The 19,918-nt window shown below is 52.9% G+C and overlaps 5 protein-coding genes across 5 annotated transcripts; 4 read left to right on the top strand and 1 right to left on the bottom strand.

The window, feature by feature from the left end:
* Nucleotides 1-457: 457 nt before the first annotated feature.
* Nucleotides 458-10,237, bottom strand: J4E85_009507 (uncharacterized protein; the record flags this gene model as incomplete). The annotated part of the gene is made up of 1 exon (XM_051473730.1): nucleotides 458-10,237. The coding sequence occupies one exon, from the start codon at nucleotides 10,235-10,237 to the stop codon at nucleotides 458-460; it is 9,780 nt and encodes a 3,259-aa protein (XP_051322515.1).
* A 489-nt stretch (nucleotides 10,238-10,726) lies between these two features.
* J4E85_009506 (uncharacterized protein) lies at nucleotides 10,727-13,001 on the top strand (the record flags this gene model as incomplete). Its single annotated transcript, XM_051473729.1, has 6 exons — nucleotides 10,727-10,860; nucleotides 10,911-10,928; nucleotides 10,978-11,031; nucleotides 11,079-12,204; nucleotides 12,253-12,659; nucleotides 12,713-13,001. The coding sequence occupies 6 exons, from the start codon at nucleotides 10,727-10,729 to the stop codon at nucleotides 12,999-13,001; spliced, it is 2,028 nt and encodes a 675-aa protein (XP_051322514.1).
* A 1,523-nt stretch (nucleotides 13,002-14,524) lies between these two features.
* Nucleotides 14,525-16,646, top strand: J4E85_009505 (uncharacterized protein; the record flags this gene model as incomplete). The annotated part of the gene is made up of 2 exons (XM_051473728.1): nucleotides 14,525-14,645; nucleotides 14,938-16,646. The coding sequence occupies 2 exons, from the start codon at nucleotides 14,525-14,527 to the stop codon at nucleotides 16,644-16,646; spliced, it is 1,830 nt and encodes a 609-aa protein (XP_051322513.1).
* A 1,104-nt stretch (nucleotides 16,647-17,750) lies between these two features.
* Nucleotides 17,751-18,749, top strand: J4E85_009504 (uncharacterized protein; the record flags this gene model as incomplete). Its single annotated transcript, XM_051473727.1, has 1 exon — nucleotides 17,751-18,749. The coding sequence occupies one exon, from the start codon at nucleotides 17,751-17,753 to the stop codon at nucleotides 18,747-18,749; it is 999 nt and encodes a 332-aa protein (XP_051322512.1).
* Nucleotides 18,750-18,933: 184 nt separating this feature from the next.
* J4E85_009503 (uncharacterized protein) lies at nucleotides 18,934-19,366 on the top strand (the record flags this gene model as incomplete). The annotated part of the gene is made up of 2 exons (XM_051473726.1): nucleotides 18,934-19,135; nucleotides 19,194-19,366. The coding sequence occupies 2 exons, from the start codon at nucleotides 18,934-18,936 to the stop codon at nucleotides 19,364-19,366; spliced, it is 375 nt and encodes a 124-aa protein (XP_051322511.1).
* Nucleotides 19,367-19,918: the final 552 nt, after the last annotated feature.

Below are 19,918 nucleotides of genomic sequence, written 5' to 3'. Positions count from 1 at the left end.
CTCACGCAGAACCTGTGTGGATTGTGGCTGTCAGAGTATTCTCAAAGTCTTGTCATCTGGATAATGTAGGGATGAAAAGGTTGAGAGGCTGTCAAGGGATTTTCGAGGAAAGAGGTGGTGGTTGGTGGATCAAGGTTTTGTTGATGGCTTGGCGGCCTAGCGTCTGACGTCACCACGCGACGCGACGCGATTGCCTCTTCGCGAAGGCTTTCGCGGAGGCGGGAGAGCTAAACATGCTACGTGCAACAGCCGGAAGGACACCAAATGACAAGATCATCTTACATATTAAAATCATGCCGAATACTTATACAGCAAAACACGCTTTTACGAAACGCCAAATACCCAATGCACCAAGCCCAGGTCTCTAACTCCGACAAAAGCACATCTAACATATATACATCCCAACACTATTCACATCCGCCTCTCATGTTCCCTCTTTTCACTCCTAGTCTTGCATTCAACTGCTCCCCAGAATCCTCTCATAAGCCTCCTCCACCTCCCTCGCAACCTCCAACAGCGTAACGATGACAATCTGATGCGTGACGTTCGGCAAGCGATCCCGATGCAACCCAATCCACTCCAACGGCGGCGTCGCTTCACCCATATCCCGCAACTGTGGTGTCTCGATTAACGGCGGCTCGAGCGGCGTATACTCGTAGCGTGACTGTGGCACATTCACCACCGCTGTGATCTTTTCTTGGCCGTCTGGTGACACGGAGGGGGCGCGGGGCCGGTTCGAAGGCATGGCGGTTGTTTTGTCTGAAGCAGTGGAGGGAGAATCAGATGCGGGCGCGTTGGGGTCGTCTTGCAGCGTTTGAGATGTGCTGATTTTGATGTTGGACTCAGGGAGGGGTTTGCCGAGGCGGGAGGCGAGGGTGCGGGAGTGGTTTGACCACATGGTACGGATGTAGGAGATGCGCGAGTAGTTCCAGCCGACATCTACCTTGCCCTCTAGGGAGCTGCGGAAGAGGTAGTCGATGTGTGTTCCCTTGGGTACTTGCCAAGTGTGCATTGTAGCGATGACTTTGGGTACGCGTAGGATGGTGCCGCCGCGGGCAGAGCTGACACTCGCGGACACGTCTTCAACGGTGAGTTCGGTCACGGGTTTGCTTTTCTTTGGTGTGGGTACTGAAGCCAGTGCGACAGAAAGTTGGCCCAACGTCATCCCGAGACTGGAGTGAATCTTGGTTTTCTTTTCCAGTGCGACGGCAAAGCGCGCTTGCATGTCACCAGCTTCGAGCATCAAGACCTGATTGTCTATGAAGGTTGATGGGAAGACCCCAAACCTGATTGACCGCAACGTGACCACAACGTCGGTATGTAGTGAGATTGGTGCTTTGAAATTGTCTTCGTCGGGCTTCGCGATGAGCTGGCTGTTTGATCCTGATCGTTCAAAGGGTTCCGGCACTGATGATTTGCGACGAAGGAATTTTTCGATATCCCGGAGAGACTGCTTGTACGCTTGTTGGTTCTCTTGGATCAGCCGTTCAATCGCTTGCCACAGCGCAAGACCCTGTGCGGCACTCGTAGCATGACAAAAGACGTGTACTTTGCCACCATCGAGTATAGCCACCAACCGATCTTGTACATCTTCACCCTCTGGGCGAACGTTGTACATCAGGAAGCCGAACTCCGCAATATCCGCCATGACGAAAGCTTGGAAGTCGAACCCAGTCCGGACGCGTAGCTGACGGAAAGCTACTGATGCTTGGATGAGTGGTGTCTGACGAGTGTTCGCCTCTTGTAAAGGCCATCCAATCGACGTACGTACTTTGATCTCATGCAGCTCAATGAAGCCACTAGTCCGGCCTGTACTCTCTATGCCAATCTTTTCCACTCCGACACAAAGGTTCTGTTCGGATGTGGTGGTCTTCTTGGACGACGCCCACAGGTTGTGAATGTGAAGCCATGACTTTCCGATAGATTGGCCCAGATCTAGGTCGACCTTCACATCTGCGATGGCTACGTTGGCGTTCCAAGGGAATGCAGTGGCGGCAGCAACTTGCTGATAGCGTTGGATAAGATACTCTTGTGGCTCCGAGTTGGCGCTAGGTGACGTGGGCTTGGAAGCTCGGCGGATTTCCGGTGGCACCCAGATCTCTCGGAACAACAGGAAGTCCTGTAGTTGACGAGCATTGATTTGCAGAGCCGTCGGGTTGATTTTGAGAATAGCTGATATGCCACTAGTACCGCTGAGATGCTTGCTGTTCATCAATGATAATACGATCGATTCCACGTCCAAGCTAAACGTCGACTCCCGGGAGTAGACATGCTGCACAGTTGTTACAAGCTTCTCGAACGTAGCTGACGCAGCGAAGAAGTGACCGTGCTCCTGAGATTTCACACTATTGACGGTAATGTAAATGTCCTCAACCTTGGCGATTGCCGTGACACGAGCGATGGGTTGACAGCTGAGACTGAACTCCTGCTTGCATATTCGAAGTCCCAGGTTCAGTCTGGTTCTGCCCAAGATGGTTGTTGGGTCCGCGGTGATGATGTTATCTTCTTCAAGTAGCTTCGCCGTCGGCTTAGACTGATCTTGGGGCTGTTGAGGTGATTCGTCCGCGTCCTCGTCTTTTTCGCGGACTACGGCCTTGATGCTATCCGATATGTCAATAATGATGGGTACGACAGTCGGTAATAACGTATTGGTCGATCCATCAACACGGAGCTCGGCGTTGAGAGAAGGATCACTTCCGTCGTCCATATATTCGACGCGTACAGCCACGCCCGGCGCGCGTAAGGCCAGACTGCTCTTCGACTCGTCACCAACAAACTGGCTATAACGTCCCTTTTGCTGAGCTCGCCCGGAGGCACCTTGAACCGGCGCTGCATCGCTCCCGTGAATGTGTACAACAGCTCCGGCAAAGTTGATGTCGGCGGTTAGAGATGCAAGGCGTTTGTTGCCAAAAGGATTTTTCCGCTGCGCACCGGTAGTTGTCGGAGTCATACTCCAGTTTGCAGAAGCTTTCCGGAACTTCTTACCAGCGAGGGCGATGGACCGTTCAATCACATTACCTGGCAAGACGAAATGCGAATCGAGCTGGAGGTCAAGCGATTTACCAGCAGCAAAGAATGCCAGCTTGCGCGTGTCTTTGGTGGATGCATATGCTACGTTGAACACCATCTTCGGTAACAACGCAGAGTTGAGCGATCGTACCTTTTTATTGGCCGATACTGGTACCATCTGCAACCGCATATCTTCGATCATCAAGCGTGCGGCATCATCTTTCTGCGTTGAAAGATCAATCTTTCCAAAAGAAAGCACAAGATCGTGGATCTCATTCCTTGGGAAGGGCGCCACAGAGTTTCCGACAATCCAGCTAACCTGTAGGTCCAGTAATTCCAAGGCGTACGTTGATGTGAAGAGAGCTCCAGAACTGATGCTGTCAGAGTCTTGATGCGCATCGCGCTTGACGCTACGGTCGCGTCGATGAGAGATTCTGCTCTTTGTATGTCGGAGGCGACGCAGATACTTCTTCTCCTTGGAGAGGTCCAGGTCCTTGATCTTGTCTTGAAGATGATTCATCACATCCACGACCGCTGACGCTGTGTCCGCGAAAACATTGACCTCCAGCCCTGAGCTTCGCAAGCGGTAGACCCTGCGGGCAGGTTCAGAGTCTTTCTCTGTAGTGGCCTGGAAAACCGCGCCGAACGTAAGATTACCGCATTGACGAAAGGAAGTCGCGTCTTTCAGATTCATGTCAATAGTGACTTCATGAATTCGAACCACAGCTTCTGGATACAACAGGATGCTCTGATCCAGGTCAATATTCGTAGCCCTTAACTGCACTGTGGACAGTCGGAATGCAAGATTGGCTGTTGGTGAGTCTGGGTGTTGACCAGGAGCGCTAGCTGAAATGTGCATACCATGCAAGGTCATTTGCACACTGAACAAAATGTCCCGGGACGAGGTCGGAGCTTTGACTACTGGCGATTCCACTGAGGCAGGGAACAGCTCCTCAATGTGTGTCTTCAGCACACCAACATCGTCCTGAACCGCCTGAAACATGTGCGACATCTCTGGCTTGTTGACAGTCGCGATAAAGGACTGTATTTCTGAAGCCTGGACGTGTACCATCTCGACGATACCAGAGGCCAATACCTTTGTCTCATGCTCAGTTTGCGTTATAGATACTCTTCCATTGAGAGGAGGCAGCTCAAGCGAGCTGATGACATGAGAGCCGTCTTTTGAGGTGCTGTAGAGCCGATGGAAATTGGCTTCGAGATCGTAATCGACTCGCAAAGTGACATGTTTGCCAAGGGTAGGGATGACAGCTATACGCCCAGAAGACCCTGTTATCGACCAGCCGAGTGGCTGGAGCACAGCAAGCTCGATCTGGTATGCGTCCATGAACAGTGCAAGCGAGATGTTGGGCAACTCGGTGGCAGGCTTGCGAGGCTCATCGTTGTCCGAGGTGTTGCTCTTGACTTGTTGTATGATTGTGGACTGTCGATGGAAGTAGGCAACCTCGTCTTTTAGTACATTGTCGGCTACTTCGATGAGACCTAGAACATCCTCTTGCACCTTCACGACGATCCTGCGGCTTGCAGCTGCCACCTTGATCTCATTTGTCAGTTCGCTCTCATCCCCAGATTCTACCATAGCGAAGTAGATGCTTGGTCGTTCGAATTGTGTTTTGGCCAAAAGCCGGGAGTGGGAAGATAGTTCGCCGACAGCGTCATCCACGTCCAGATGAGCTGATATGATCTCGCCATGACCCGATGCTCTGCTGTCGGCGTCAAGGAACGAGAATCGCATGCTGCTGCCCGTGTTGATGCTTCGAAGATTGATAGTGTCTAGCGTGATCTGAACTTTGTCGGTCGCAAATACTACTTGGAGATCATGGTCGAACGTCGGCTTCGGCTTGTGCCCGGATGGCGGACCTATGGGCTTTGTCTTCTGCGCTGCCCTTAGATTTTCCTTTTGGAACAATTCAAGTAACGACTCCGCCAATTCACAGATTTCCCACTGAACATGTAGAGACATCTCTCCTGAGCTGATTTGGACAATGGTCGACTTCTTCGGGATGCTGGCGTCTACCAGCATAAGCCCAGCAGGTTCTGTTGGAGGTAGCAAGACGACGTTCAGGGTCAACAAGCCTAACGACACCTCGCTTTGTCTTGGCCCGGGGTCAATGATGAATTTGATCTCAGCGGACCTGATGTCGACATGTACGGGTGCAGAATCGGCAGTCGGAAGTGGATCCTCAAGATGGCCAAAGAGTGATCTCATTGCGAGACTCTTCTTCACATGCGCCAAATCCCACGTGCGCCACTGGTCCCACATTGCGATGATCTTCTGTTCCGCATCCTCGGGGCATGCCACATCAGACTGCGAGCAGTCACCGAGGATAGCATCTTTCTCCGATTGCGGAAGACATTGCCAGGTGTATCGAAAGCGGGATATGATTTTCCATGAGTCGTGACTGCGCAAGTGGTCCCTAGCAGCTCGCAGGGCGTACGACGCCTTGGTGAGAAAGGCTGGATCCGGATGTTGGTCTTGTACGCTTGTGAGGTACCAAGCCAGATAGCGCAGTCGATGTTGCTGTCTTTGCTCGACCTCGGCAAATCTTGTCACCAGTTTCTCGGATAACAGCGTCGTGCGATGGATGAGTGCGGCTAAATACTCAACCTTTTTGCTTGCGACGGCGTTCTCCAAAGACCGAAAGGAAACATTTACCGACGTTTCCTTGCTTTGCATCATCCACAGTAAAACATCCCTGATTTCAGCCTGTACAGCAACTGCTCCACCATCGCCATGAACGTCGCGTTCGGTCACTGACAGGCCAAGCGAACCGAGAGTGGAATGCAATGAAAGAGAGTTCTCGCCAGCGCGCTCTCCCGGAAACTTCTTGATCCTTGCCGCCAAAGTCAACTTGTTGAGAATGAGATCGTACTGGTCCTGCCCAGTCTCGTTCATGGAGTGTGATTGGAATGTGTGTTGGAAACGAACGTGTGTGAAAGGGATGCGGACATTGAACTCCACAGAACTTCCCTTTCCCTCTAGTCGGTTGCGAGTCTCGAGAATTTTGGTCATCACATCGACCTGAAACTCGTCCAACATATCCTCAGGACGTTTCGGCTGGAGTAGTTCAATCAGGCTCGATACACATGTAACGAACTCTGGTGTACAAAAGACGCGTATGCCTGGCTCCGCGCTAATGAGTATGCTGCTATGTGTGAAGCTCTCATCCAAATGCTTTGTAGACACATCATTGAAGACAACGTCATCCACATCCTGAACATAATTGGTGGGAGGTATGGCAGGGAAGGTTGGAACATTCGACAAATCCGGCTCGACCCGATCGAAGGTAAAGTGAGGTACAGCCAGGCTGCTGGAGTATGCAACGGAAGATGGCACCCAGCCTGGTTTGGCATGCTCATCCTCCTTGAAAGGTGAGTAAGATCGATACCTGGCCCCTGTAGGATTTGGTGACCCACTGAGCAGGGTTCGACTTTCACTGCTAGCCGCAGTCTTCTTGGCAGTTTTGTGTCTGACCGCGGATCGGATGCTGCTGGCGATCGACTTTGAAGATGATGAGCGCTTGCTAGTCGTACGCAGCCGTGCTGCCTTGGACGACGATGCATTTGAGGATTGTTTGGAAGACGTGAACGAGCTGGTATGATGAGGTGGTTGGAAGAGGAAGATAGGATGAGGCACATCAGGATATTGCATTGCTGGCGTGCGCACATACTGTCGATTGGCATCGTCTTGATATGAAGAAGAACCGCGTTCGTCGGCAAGCAGAAATCGAGTTCGATTCGTCCGCTTGTCGTGCATTCGTATGTGAGCCTGCTGGTGCGCGCGCTCCTCCGAGAAGTCCAACTTCCGCGTCAGCAGATTTAGCGACAAGGCAGTTTGAAGATAAGCCTGCGTCGTGACCGCTTCTTTTTCCTTGGGTCGCGCCCTGTGATGCGCCACGGACTTGGATGGGACAGCTGTGATCGTAAAGTCTGGTATTGAGACACTGAGTCGCTGCGAGAACGTACTTCCAGCAAGGTCATTGAAGTCGAGACTGATGGGGCTCGTTTTGAACAGCAGTGCTTCTTGTGCGATGTGTGCACAGATACTCACCTCATCGGTCCTCAGTCTGAGGTACGTCGCATCGTGAATCACCGGGACTTCAGTGAGAGGCAGAGTGTTTTCATCGTCGTCGAGAGTGAAAGCAAATGAGCGTGCTGCTCCTGCCGCAGTTTCAATAAACTCGGATGTGCAATCTCCCGATATCCTGCCTACATCAAAGTCCCAGCTACACACATAGGTCGGCTCGATTGGAGGGAGGCCGAAAAGGCGATGTCCAAAAATGACAGTGGAGTCCACAAAGAGCTCCGTAGGCCCACTTGTGAATTCGTTGGGTATCTCGGTATCTGGTACCAACCCTCCAAGAGAGACGCTGATGGGACTGAAGTTGACCATCAGATCCATGTAGTAGTTGGTAAATCTGAGGTCTGCTGAAACGAATGGAAGGTCGGCTCGAATGCCACGCCCCGCTGCATACAGATTGGCTGGTAGTAGTGCACATGATTCATCGGCGGAAATACAAAGGATTACGTCCAGGTCGTTAGAAAGCTTGGCTGGTTGGGCGTCCGGCTGGGCTCCATCTGCAGCTAGGCTTGCACTTGGTAGCCCCTGGAATTCTTCCAGTGTCTTGAAATGCATGTCGTCGCCGAAATAGTTGTCTTTGATCTTCATGAAATGATGTATGAGCCAACCATACAGTTCAAGACTGAGTTTATGACCTTGAATGTCCATGAAGAGCCTGTCGGTGTGCATCGTTGATGTTTCGTTCATCAAGGTATGACTACCGGTCAAAGTAAGTCCGCCTAAGTGAGCCACCTTCGGCGACTGTAGAAAAGTGCGCAATGTGTTCTTCTGCGGCATCAGAACCTCGAGACCCAAATTCTGGCCCTTGACATCGAACTTGATCACACTTTCAAGTGGCCGGAACTTGTCTAGAGGTATGAACACTTCTCCCTGTAAGTTTTGGCCCGACAGGATGACGAAGTTGTTGTCTTCTAGATCAGATGGGTTGTTTATTATGTTAGCGTCGTTTGTGTTGAGGTACAACTTGAAGTTGGAAAAGTCGACGTTGAGTAAGTACTGGAAAGGTACAAAAAGAAAGTAATCGGGTGGCGGTCCAGAGCCCCAATCAGCTACGAGGTCCATGATAAGGAACATATGATCTCTCAGCAGGAACAGTTCCAGGTCTTGACACTTGATGTTGAACAACCATTTTCGCAAAGTGTTCCACCCAAGAGGATTTGAGAGGTCACAGTCAAGAGCGATGGGACCGGAACGCCACAGAAGACCATGATTGACGCTGGATGAGATCTCTGTGCTTGCGATATCGACATCGACCTTGCTCTGGTATCCTTGCTTCGAGGCGTACATGTCCATGACATAATTGACAGTGGATTGCTCGGCTATCTTGACATCGATCCACGCAAACGGACGGACATTCTGTGCACCACCAGCATCCCGACGCTTCCCTCTCCTGATGCGAGACTTGGCCTTGCCCTTGTTCTTATCAGCGCCAGACTTGTCGTGTGTGGCTAGTGTGTGGGCTTTCCCTTTCCACTTCCAGTCCTTGGAAGGCTCGCGGATTGGTATGCGTAGTACCGTATCTTTCTCGATACAGAGGTAAAGTTTGAACACGGTTTGAACACGGAGCTCACCGGCCTTCAAAGGCGTTGCGGGAACAGCGTCGACCCGCGAGCCAGGAAAGAACATATTCTGGAAAATCCCGCGATGGCGATCCGCCCAGGGTCCGTAGTTGATAGTGCCACCAAATATCTGTATGTCCATGCCATAATCAGGGGGGATGCTTCCGTTGATATCGTAGGGGCGCGCAGGATCGATTTGCGTGCTTTGGTCGATATCGTTCTGGACCGGGCCAGGGACATCCCAGTAGAAGGAGACGTTGACACAAGGGCAGTCGGCGATCAATGATGTCTTGGCGTATTCGATGCCGTCCCATTCGCCGTGACCGTCGTTGGTAGTATCGTCCAGATACCTTGCCAGGCCCTTCCAGCGTTCGCGACCGGGAAAGTGCCATTGTGAATTCAAAGGTGGGTTGTTAGCCGTGCCTGACCGGGTGTGCGTGTGGATAGAATCCGAGTCGCGGGAAAAGAGACCGGCCCAGGTAGGAATCCTCTTCAGCCATCGCCAATGTCGCCTATGCCTTGCTTCCTTTTCGATAATGGAGTCCTCCGGAACACCCCCTGCTGCTTCCTGTTTATACTGCACAGCGGACTCGAGTTGTCCAATCTTGTAGTCGGGGTTGGGCTTCATGTGCACGACGGGATGGGTGACCTGGAAGTTGAACAGCTGCTGGTACACATCCAGTGGCCCACAGGTGGACGCATCAAGAGTGCCGGTAGCTTTCTCAAACTGCGCGGTTATGACGGCCAGCGTGTGCTCGTTCCCCACCACGATGGCGCCCTTGACAATGTCGACATGGACGGGAAGGAGCCGAAGGAAGGCGGGAATGTCGGCTTTCTTGGGGCTTGACGAGGTCGATCTACCCGTGTCGGCTCGTTTGACATTCTTGTCATTGTCGGTGTTGTGTGGCTTCCTTAGCTTGACGTGGTGGTGGTGCTCTTCCTTCTCCGTCTTTTCATAGTCCGCCACTGATCCTTCGGGCGATTTCGCATCCTGGGCAGCGGCCTTTGCCTTCTTCTCAACTGCATCGATGATACCGTCGTATGCGGGGCTCCGGTTGTACATGAAGGCTTCGATCCCTGAAATCTTGATAGAGAAGCGACATGGTAGCTCCTTCCGCGTCTGCTTGCCTCCCTTCTCGGCCTTGTCTAGATTCCCGCTCCGACTTCCAGAACGGCTCCTCGGGGTGCTTGGTGTGCGTTCGCTATCGGCCTCGGAGGTAGGGTCGCCATCGGTGTATACACCTGCATCTTTGACCCGGCGCAGCCAGTAGTTCCAGGTGATGTATCCGCCATGCACCAGTATCGTCTCGTTGTGGCCATGGTACCGTATGTCCTTGAAGAAGATGCGACCGCCCAGTAAGGAGATCTGCAGCGAGGTGATGTCGATGTAGGCGTCGAAGGTGCGCCAGGTGTAGGCGCGTATGCCGTAGGAGACGAGCGTAGCGAAGAGGCGGTTGAAGTAGAAGAGGAAGAAGATGGTCAGGATGCCGCAGATGAGCAGCTCAACCAGGAAGACCCAGTTGAAGCCGTCGCGCGGGTCCAGAGGCTCCGCGACGATTCTTCCCGCCATGACTGCAGCGCGTTGTGTGTAGGAGGGTGAGTGTCTTCATGGCTCGAGGGGGAAGTCGCGCATTGTTGTGAACGAGCAGTGAGGAAAGAGCGCCCGGGTCGCTATGGCGCGTTCACGCGTGGTCTTGATACCTCGAGACGGGTAGGGCGACAATGGCGTGGAAATGTTGGAGCATGTCCTAGGGACGACGGCGCTACTGGGCCAGGGCCGATTGAGGTTCGAGGCGCGCCCGGCAGCTGGCAGGATGCGCGTCATGGGCGTGTTGCAGGGAAGCGAGCTTGGGCCTGTGCTGCCTCTCCGCAAACCTACCACACTGTGGAGGGCAAACGTGCACAAGACCATCCGCTCGACGCCCGGCGCAAGTCGACAGCACACACCATGGCTGCGATCCATCGCTAATACCACCGCCTGTCCCTCTAGCAACGACCGACCGAGGACTGCGACTTCAGTTCTTTCCTGTTGCGTTCCCTCGCTGGCCTACGCCTCACCATGTCTCTAGGCACCCTCCCACCCGACTTCACGGCCGCCGACTTCTCGTCTGGCGGCACCGGCGCCCGGTTTGCACGTGCGATTATCATCGTGGCCGGCGTCTGCGCTCTGGTCGCGAGTCTGGTCACTTTTGTGTAGGCAGTAGAGCTTCTATCTTGCATGACCCGAACTGACGTAGCTGTAGTGCTGTCTGGTTACAGACGTGAGGAGCACCTCCACCTACCGATAGACATGTGTTGAACAATTCATAGGAAGAACTACCGCAAGCCCGTGCTACAGCGATATGTCGTCCGCATTCTCCTCATGTGAGCCCTCTCTCCAGCTGTCGTGTGCCATCGCTCACGTTATCAAGGGTCCCCATTTACGCAGGCGCATCATGGGCGAGTTTGGTGTCGACCATAGCCGCGTCCTATGTAGAGCCCTTCAGAGATGTCTATGAGGCCTTCACCATCTACACCTTCCTCCAGCTGCTCATCAACTTCATCGGCGGCGAACGCGCCCTCATCATCCTCATGACCGGTCGCGCTCCCGTCTCCCACCCATGGCCTCTCAATCTCGTCTGCTCCAAGATCGACATATCTGACCCGCATACCTTCCTCGCCATCAAGCGCGGCATTCTGCAATACACATGGGTCAAACCGCTACTGTCCGTGGCCACCATCATCATGAAGGCTACCGGCACATACAAGGAAGGATACATAGGCTTGACGTCCGGCTACTTCTGGAGTGGCATGATCTACAACGTCAGCATCACCATCAGTCTGTACGCCCTTGCCATGTTCTGGGTGTGCATGTCTACCGATCTCAAGCCCTTCCGGCCTATGCCCAAGTTCCTGTGCATCAAGGGTATCATCTTCGCCTCATACTGGCAAGGCTTCTTCTTATCCATTCTCGTTTTCCTGGGCGCCATTCCAGACGACGTGCCGGGCTACAGCCCTGACAATCTTGCCGCTGCGGTACAGGATGCTCTCATCTGTTTCGAGATGCCACTGTTTGCGCTGGCTCATTGGTATGCCTTCTCTTGGCACGACTACGCCGACGATACCATATCGGCCGCCCGCTTGCCCGTCAAATATGCCCTGCGCGACGCCTTCGGTCCCCTGGATCTCATCCAAGACACCAAGGAAACATTTGCCGGCAATCACTACGAATATCGCTACTTCGATGCGCGCGACAACGTGCTGGCACACGAGGAGTCATCATCGCGCGCTGCACGCATGGCCGAAGGCATGAGATACGAGCGAGGAGGCAAGGGCAAGTACTGGATCCCCAAGCCTGGACAAGCATCGGAGCATGAACCACTCCTTAACAAGGTCACATCGAGCCGCGCTAGAGCCATGAGCCCAGGGCCGCACAAGGCTCTCAAAGGCGAAGGTGCCAAGTACGGTACACCCGACGTGGTCGAAGAGCCCAATCTGGACGCCGAGGAAGAGCGCTTATATGATAACGCACGTACGCTGGAGTTCGGAGACTGGAACGTAAGTATACATCTATCTGCAATCGTGTCTTGTCTGACCTAGCTGTAGTACCCCGTCATCGAAGCCCACCGTCCATCTCGTGAAGACCGTATGTACGCCGATCCCAACATCCTGACCGCATCGACCAACCGAAACCTACTGCAACCCACCAAGGAGAACAAGCGCAGGAGGAAGAGCCAAATTCAGGATCTACAAGAATCTGTAGACAAGGGTAAACAACGCGACCAATCGAGCACTGGAGAGTCATCCCGCTCAAAGTCCTCACATTCCAAGTCGCGTGCGCCCTTTGGCAACCTTCTCCGTCAGAAGTCTTCTTCGTCCAGCTCAGCGAAATCGGACAAGAGCCAGCTCGTGGATCTCGTTGTCGAAGATCATCAGGCAGAAGAAGTCGACCGCGTCAGAGCGCGTAAGGAAGGTGGTCCAGGATGGAACGAGGTTCCTTCCAAGCACTTTGTGTAGGTCTCCCCTCCATACTCGAGTCCAAATAGGAGACTAACCATATCTGTAGTAAAACATACGAGCCAGGCGAGGAAGAAGAGGTTCGGGAAGGCTTCAACCCCGATGAGCCTGAGCCGCAGAATCCAGAAGCTGAGCACAATCTGAACTATGCGTTTACCGAGAACCAAAGCGAAGAGGAACAACGGAAACACGACATCAAGCCGCACATTGTTAGCGAAGCCAATCACTGGGAAACGCGCGATGTCAGCAACCAGAAGACCAGTGAAGAGGCCGAGGATCATCCCAGTCCGTCCTACGGCAGTTTCAGAGAAGAGCGCAACGCTTGGAATGCCGACTGATGACGCGATCCCGATCCCGATCTCAAGGAGACACTCATTGTCAGACTTTGGGCCATCGATCTGTTTTATACCCAAGCTTATGCCACATATTACACCTTGCGATATTTTTTCCTGCGGCGTTAGAATGTCAGCGATATCCTTGTTCAGTTAGCATAACTACGGCGAAATTCATCTACTATACATCTAACTAACGAGTGCAATGTACGGTCCGTTGTGCATTCGTTTCCGCTGTCATCTAGATCACGCGGCCAATGAACCAAGCCCGATGAAAACCTTCACCCCAAACGGGGTAGAGGTGGAGATTTGCTCTTCCGCATCTGTGGAACGGGTACAAATCAGGACGAGACGAGCCCTTTTTCGTAAGGCCTCAAGTCTCTCAATGCGCTGGCACCGGTGAAGATGGGTAGACTATCTTCACTGTAGCCTCTAAAGGCCATTTCTTGTCTATGATTGGATAAGTTGACTGTTGATTTCTTGCGTGCTTGTTTCAAGAATTGTGCATCTCACCAATTGCAAACTACCCGCTAGCATGAAGGTTCATACCAGAAATCGTGAGTAGATGACTGATTCGCTGTCGCACATCCTGGGATGCATGCCGGTGCGGGAGCGAACTTGGCGAGAGCCTCAGCAACCGATGGGGCAGGCGCACGCGTGATTTGCACCTTCCACCAGACCCCAGGCATCATGGACCCATCAACTCAACACTTCCCTCATATATCGGAAATCCATTTGTGCACGTCTCAAACAATGACGCTCGTTGCGATGCGCATGTTTCAAACGTCGCAGATAAAAGCCAGTGTTCCAAGGCATCCCCGCCATGTCGCGGTGATCTGCCCAAGGACGCGACAGCTGTGCGCATGCTCGAACATGGCCGATATGGAGTAACAGCCCTGATGCCAGATCTGCCAACGAAAAGGGACCCAGCGCGCCACATGCCGACAAGGCCTCTGGCAGTTTCAAGCCGCAAGCGCTATTGCCTCGTCACTGGTCCACGTTACTGCGAGCCTCCGCTCTGCCTCGAGCGCTTACTCTATTTTCCTAGCCAATCACACCCGGCACCCTACCATTCCGCCTCAATGCGCGCAAGCCTCCACACGAGCTAGCTGGTGAAGTTGACAACCTCCATGGTAGGGATGCGCTGCCATTGGGCGCGTACAGAATGGTCAGGGACAGGCCTCATCTATAACATGCGAGCCACTGTCGTCCTGTGAAGTGCGAGTGGTTCGCTGTTCCTGACGGCCAGACCTCCAGGATTTGCGCATTCTAGAAGCGAACCATCCGTTGCAGGACAACACATTCGTCGACAGGCTGCGACTTTATCCGAATGGTTCGCGCAGTCAGCCTTTCCTCTCTCATCCTTACCCTTTCCTCCAACCTTCTTCTACTACTCTCTTCTAGTATCTGTTAGTCTTTGCTTTTGCCTGCTTCAGGCACCACACTCTCTGTCACGCTTCTTGTTCGACTGCTTTTGATCATTTTGATGATGGGTTATTAGCTGTACTGGTCTACAGCGTGAAAAGAAGATGAATTACGGGAATATGCAAGAGAAGGAACCCAGGTCCCCATGGCTGGCCATCAAGTTTGGATGCTGTGCATCAAAAGAGGATTTTGTGGACGATGGGAGAAATGCGCTCAGGGCCGCTGGTGAGTTCGATTCCTTCTTCCACTCTAAATCCTCACAACTATCTCTTCACTTTGCGCTCTCTTTTCTGCGGTCGTCTCTACAGATTCCTGCCTCGATCATAGCAGTCTGCTGTCCGTTGGTTCCCAACTCCAACGTTCTTGTTGAGATGCACCATGCCACTCGCTTACGCTCTCCTTAATCTGCTTGATGCACGACTATACCCGGGCGATGCTCCAACAGACATCCAATATGTTGGAGCCGCATAGGGCAATCCCGATCGATCCAACATAACGCTAACGTCTTGATGCATAGGGGAGACTGACATGCGCATATGCTACGAGCAACCGCGTCCCGTACCCCAACCTTGCGCGGAGCCAACACTTCAACGCCCATCGACAAGTCAGTCGGTGAGCCGCCATGTCTCGCAATGGGTTTCCAACAGTCGCGAGTACGCTACACGTGCTTCGTCTCGTGCAAGCATCTCGACCCTTGCGCGACCAAGGCGCTCCCATTCAAGGCCTAGCATCAGCCGCCCAACAAACTTTCGGCACTTCGATGGTCTTGATGATATGCCTTCAATGCTCGATGATGCTTCCGTGCCTACTCGCCGTCGTCGTAGCTTCCGTCCGCTTGAGCTATCTATCTACCTTCCTGACGGCTGTGGACATCTTTCTCCACTGCCTGACTTCGACGGTGAGGATGCCTGGGCTAGCCTACCATCGCAGCTGGAGCGTCCTGCTGAAGCTCATGTCCGCGTAAGAGACTCACGTACGAGTTCTGTATCTTCAAACCCTTCTGCCACATCATTCGTCATTCAACGTAAACCCGTCGGTGGGCAATCCCGAAGGAGCAGTGTCCAGAGCCAGAAGAGCACCGCCACCCACGAGAGGAGACTCTCAGGAACCACCATGGGTACCATGGCTACGCCCACTCTAGCATACTTGCCAGAGAACTCGCCGATTGCAGTTGATCAGATGCTTGAGAAGCCCACCATCCAGCGATCGCGCACGTCCGGCACATTGTCGCCTGCCCGTGTGCTTTCACGTCTTCCATCGCCGTCGCGCAATCGGGCCAACACTGCACCATCTTCTCGCCCAGGAAGTCTTCGCCGTACAAAGACCGACGTAGATGATGCCATCCGCGAGTTGAACACTATAATCGAAGAGCGCCGTGCCAGCGCCTACCGCTCCCACGCCCATTCACCCGCACTCATCAACCGTCCCCCACCCTCTCCGTCTCACCACGTGCCTTACATCGCGCCATCGATGCGTATGCACGTTCGCTCTGAGACCCTTTCAGACATTGGCTCTGCATTCTCAGCTCCTCTGGGTTTCAAGCCACTCGCCACCACCCCAGAAGCTACCGCGCCTCGACGAGCAACGATGGGACTTACACTCTCCCCACCATCCTTCGCTCACACCGGCCCCTTGACCTCGAACCCGATCACGCCGCCACCACCCGCTACGCCCACCACACCCATCGCCCGCCTAGGAGCCTGGCTCAAGCGCTCCACCTCCACCCTAGCCTCTTCCTCGCGTCCCACGACGCCAAAAACAGCAGACTCTTTCTACCAATGCTCGCCCTACCCCGCCCTCCCTACCTCAACCTCCCGCCCCTCAACATCCGGCTCCCGCACCCTACACACCCGACAAGAAAGCCAAGAAAGCAACGGCACAGCTACCGTAACGCTCTTCTCTACTACATCCTACGCATCCACGCGTTCCACCTCGCCTACACCAACGACCCACTCTCTCGCCTCCACTGTCGCTACTTGCTCGCCGCCCCGCAAACTCCGCCGCGTCCCCGCTCCTCTGACGCTCGTCAAGGAGAAGGAGATTGCGGCTGAAGCTGGTCTCTTGAGCGCGACGATGAGGAAGAGCGATGTCATGAATGTCAAGCCTCCTATGAGCCCCAACTTTGACTTACTCAAGGGTATGGAGATTAGTGCTAAGGACGTCGGTGTTAATGGTAGGGCAAGCGCGATGCTCATGAGTCCCGGAGCCGTTGGTGTTGCCTTCTAATCATCTTTCCCTACTTTCAGCTTTTGTAGCTTTACTTACGGTTCTATGAGGTATGGTCAGGGGAGTTGTATGTTCTTGGTTCGGCAACGGAAAACAGGATCTGGGACCGGACATTGTAGGACTTTGGACTCAGCTTCTCTGGGATGGACTTTCGGATGGGTGTTCTTGATGTTTTCATGTCATTTTTGATATCCTCTTTCTTATTGTTCTTCTTCTTCTAGCGACTTGGGCATATACCCTCCGTTTTCACTCTCCTGATGCAAGCTGTCTCGCTTGTACGGGGAGGCGGATGCCTGGGCGTGTATTCTTAGCTTCTTATAATTTATAGCCTTTTGCTTCTGAATGCACTGTTTCAATGTCGAACTTGCTGGTGTGGCCTCCTTCGCAGCTTCCGATGTTGTGGCTTGCTTGTGTATGAGGCACCTGGAAGGGGAAGACGCTAAACCCCTTAGGGCGTAGTGTCACCCAAGGTGGTTACGGTTCGTGTCTCATTCTACAAAGGATACATTAGGGTAGGAGTATATATTATCTTCATTGGGCGGATTGATCAGCTTGATGTGCAATTACGAGGGTACCAGGGATGACTACAAGTCGTGTCGCGTTTCATCAAAAAATGTAAGTAAAAGGATACAGTGTCTTATATACTATCTACCTGCACACATACAATAGTGCATATGCAGCAGTCTAGGTATGCGACACGAATCCTGGCCACTCTTGGCGCGGATGTACTTGTGAGTGCTGCGGCATGAAATAATCTGCGATGTGAAGGCGTCTCATCGTAGTCTACCACCGCGCCTGCCAGGTAGCGCACGAAGCACTTCATTCCACGCGCGCATCGTGATTGCTTCATCTTCGCCCAAGCAGGAGCTTGGACGCGCAAGCTCTTTCACCAACAATGCAACGGCTTGTTTACTCTTACATTGATGTCTTTTCGACAGCACTGTTGCATTAGTAAGTGAGCGCCCACTGAGACACCCTGTTTACTGACCTGATAAGATCCTTAGTCTTCCTCACTCGCCTTGCAAACACAATATCGACTCCGAAATCGCATCATATCCCCCAGGCCGTATCCGTATTCATATCAACACGATACACGCTCTCGATATGACCAATGATGTCGACATGTCTTCTTCTGACTTTGAGGGCTCGAACGCGGATCTATACGCAATGGACCTTCCTTTATCGCTCGCCGGTAGACTGGCCGCACACCAAGCGACCGCTCAATCCACAAATGTCAGCGGTTCCACAGAGTCTGAGCATTTAGAACTCCAAGCTACACCAGAGCCTCCGCCCAGTCCTCCTTTCTTCAAGCCAGCATCCTGGAACGCGATTGATGCCGCCACCGCGGAACGACAGGCCAATATGCAGCAGGAAATAGACGCACAAGAGCTTCGCGATTTGAAGCGTTGTCTAGACCTGCGAGATTATACCAATCGCACCGCCTATGAGAAGATTCACGATTCTGAGCCGCTCGTTGTACCTAAACTTTGGTCGATGTCGGAGATTCCCCTAAAGAGCTGGGTGAAGCATCCCTTTTTGCTCGAGGAGTACCTGGAAGGCGAGCAATTTTCCCGCGAGGCAATCAGAGTTCGAAGAGAATACCTCGAAATCGTAGACTGTGGTTCACCAGAGATCGAGTGCCTCGCCGCTCTCGAGAAACACGCTATGGAAATTCGGGCGTCGCGACTATTGGCTGATATCCTGCTTGAGGCCATTTTACATGCAACGGAAAAGCTCATCTTGGAGATTGGAGATGGCGACAAGACTAAGAAGAAGCCTGTGTCGAGCCTATGTCGTCGCCTGATGGCTCATTCGACCCATACAGAGAACAACAGCGAGCTCATTCGGGCTGTGGAAGCGATCAGTGAGATGGAACCAAGACATATGCCGTGGCGATTCAACGCCGCTTTGGAATCTCGCACGGAAACTTCGCCAACATCTTCTGCAGCCGCTCCACTAGATTCACCACCGGCTGATGACATCTGTCTTTCCCAGGAGCAAATGTCTTTACCACTACCGGATGAGAAATCTCCGCCCAAGGATCTGCGTCGGCTTAGTGTTAAATTCCAGGAGAATCTGCAATTACTCAGTCCAGGTAAGTGATGTGCATTCCAGCCCTGCAAGCCAGCATACTGAATCTGTGCTACCAGGTCAATGGAGAATGCCAGGAAAGAGCCAATCAAAACCCTCACCTAGGTCACACAAGCCACTGAGTAGTCAATCCTTACGAGGTAGAAGTCACCACAGAGCCACCGACATAAGCCATTTGACACATCCCATCGTCATGATGGCTCTCGACCCGCCGTCTATGGCTTCAAGGCCCACCGACGTCAATCCCGCTCCTCACACCATGAAGCGTCGGGCAAGCCAGGAATTGACTGCTACAAGCGATTGCGAAACAAACCCGAATAAACGACCCAACAGGAGTGAACGCGACGGGAACGTCCACTCCGCGCAAGTTGAGAGCCGCGATACCAATGTTGAAATAGGTGTGTCTATATTTCACACATCTTCTCCAGTATTCCACCCCACTAATCAATCAAACAGGAAACACAGCGCGACCGGTGTGTCCTAAACCGAGCCCGCAGATGCAAGCAGCGCTTGCAGAGGCATGCAGGAAGAGGGATGAGCGACGATCGAACGAAAAGCAAAAGCGCGATGAGGATGCATTCTGGAGAGAATATTCGACAAGACTTGAGGATCCTAACAATGAAGCGTAGACGGGACAATTTAGAAGCTGGGGGGCACTGTTATTTTGGGTAGGATTAGGTATGGTACAGGCAGTGAGGTCGTGGTATTGCGCACTGTAAGGTCGTGAAAGGACGGCGAGCATCGGTATTATTATTATTACCACCATCAAGCTCGGAAAGCGACTTTGCTTCTACAGCGGTCTTGGTGCTGCATTATTGTGGTTTTTCGTGTGCTGCGTCCCTTCCCTCGTTCCCATACGTGTTTACTCCTTTGTTGAGATCAATACACCTTGTTTGAGGGACGAACTGAGCACCATTTAGTCTACATTGACATTGAGACGCCTTCTTCGCATGTTTTCATGTTGATATACGCCCCAGGATGATCAACGTTGTCTTTGGATGATGTGTTTGAGCTGTTAATGACGCAGTAGGAGTAGCGCACCTTCACATAACGTAACAATTGCGTCGAACCAGGTTATATACTCACAACCCGTACATGCGTTCCCGTTCGCAGGCCGTTCATCCCAGTGCCCAGCCCACGTGCATCCCTCTTATTCGCCCCATCCTCTCTCCATCCACGAT

The sequence above is a fragment of the Alternaria conjuncta genome, assembly GCF_024043145.1.
Source record: "Alternaria conjuncta strain BMP 0040 chromosome Unknown scaffold_17, whole genome shotgun sequence".
NCBI lineage: Eukaryota > Fungi > Ascomycota > Dothideomycetes > Pleosporales > Pleosporaceae > Alternaria > Alternaria conjuncta.
Note: the sequence above shows the minus strand (reverse complement) of the source record. Positions and strands in the feature narration are given on the sequence as shown.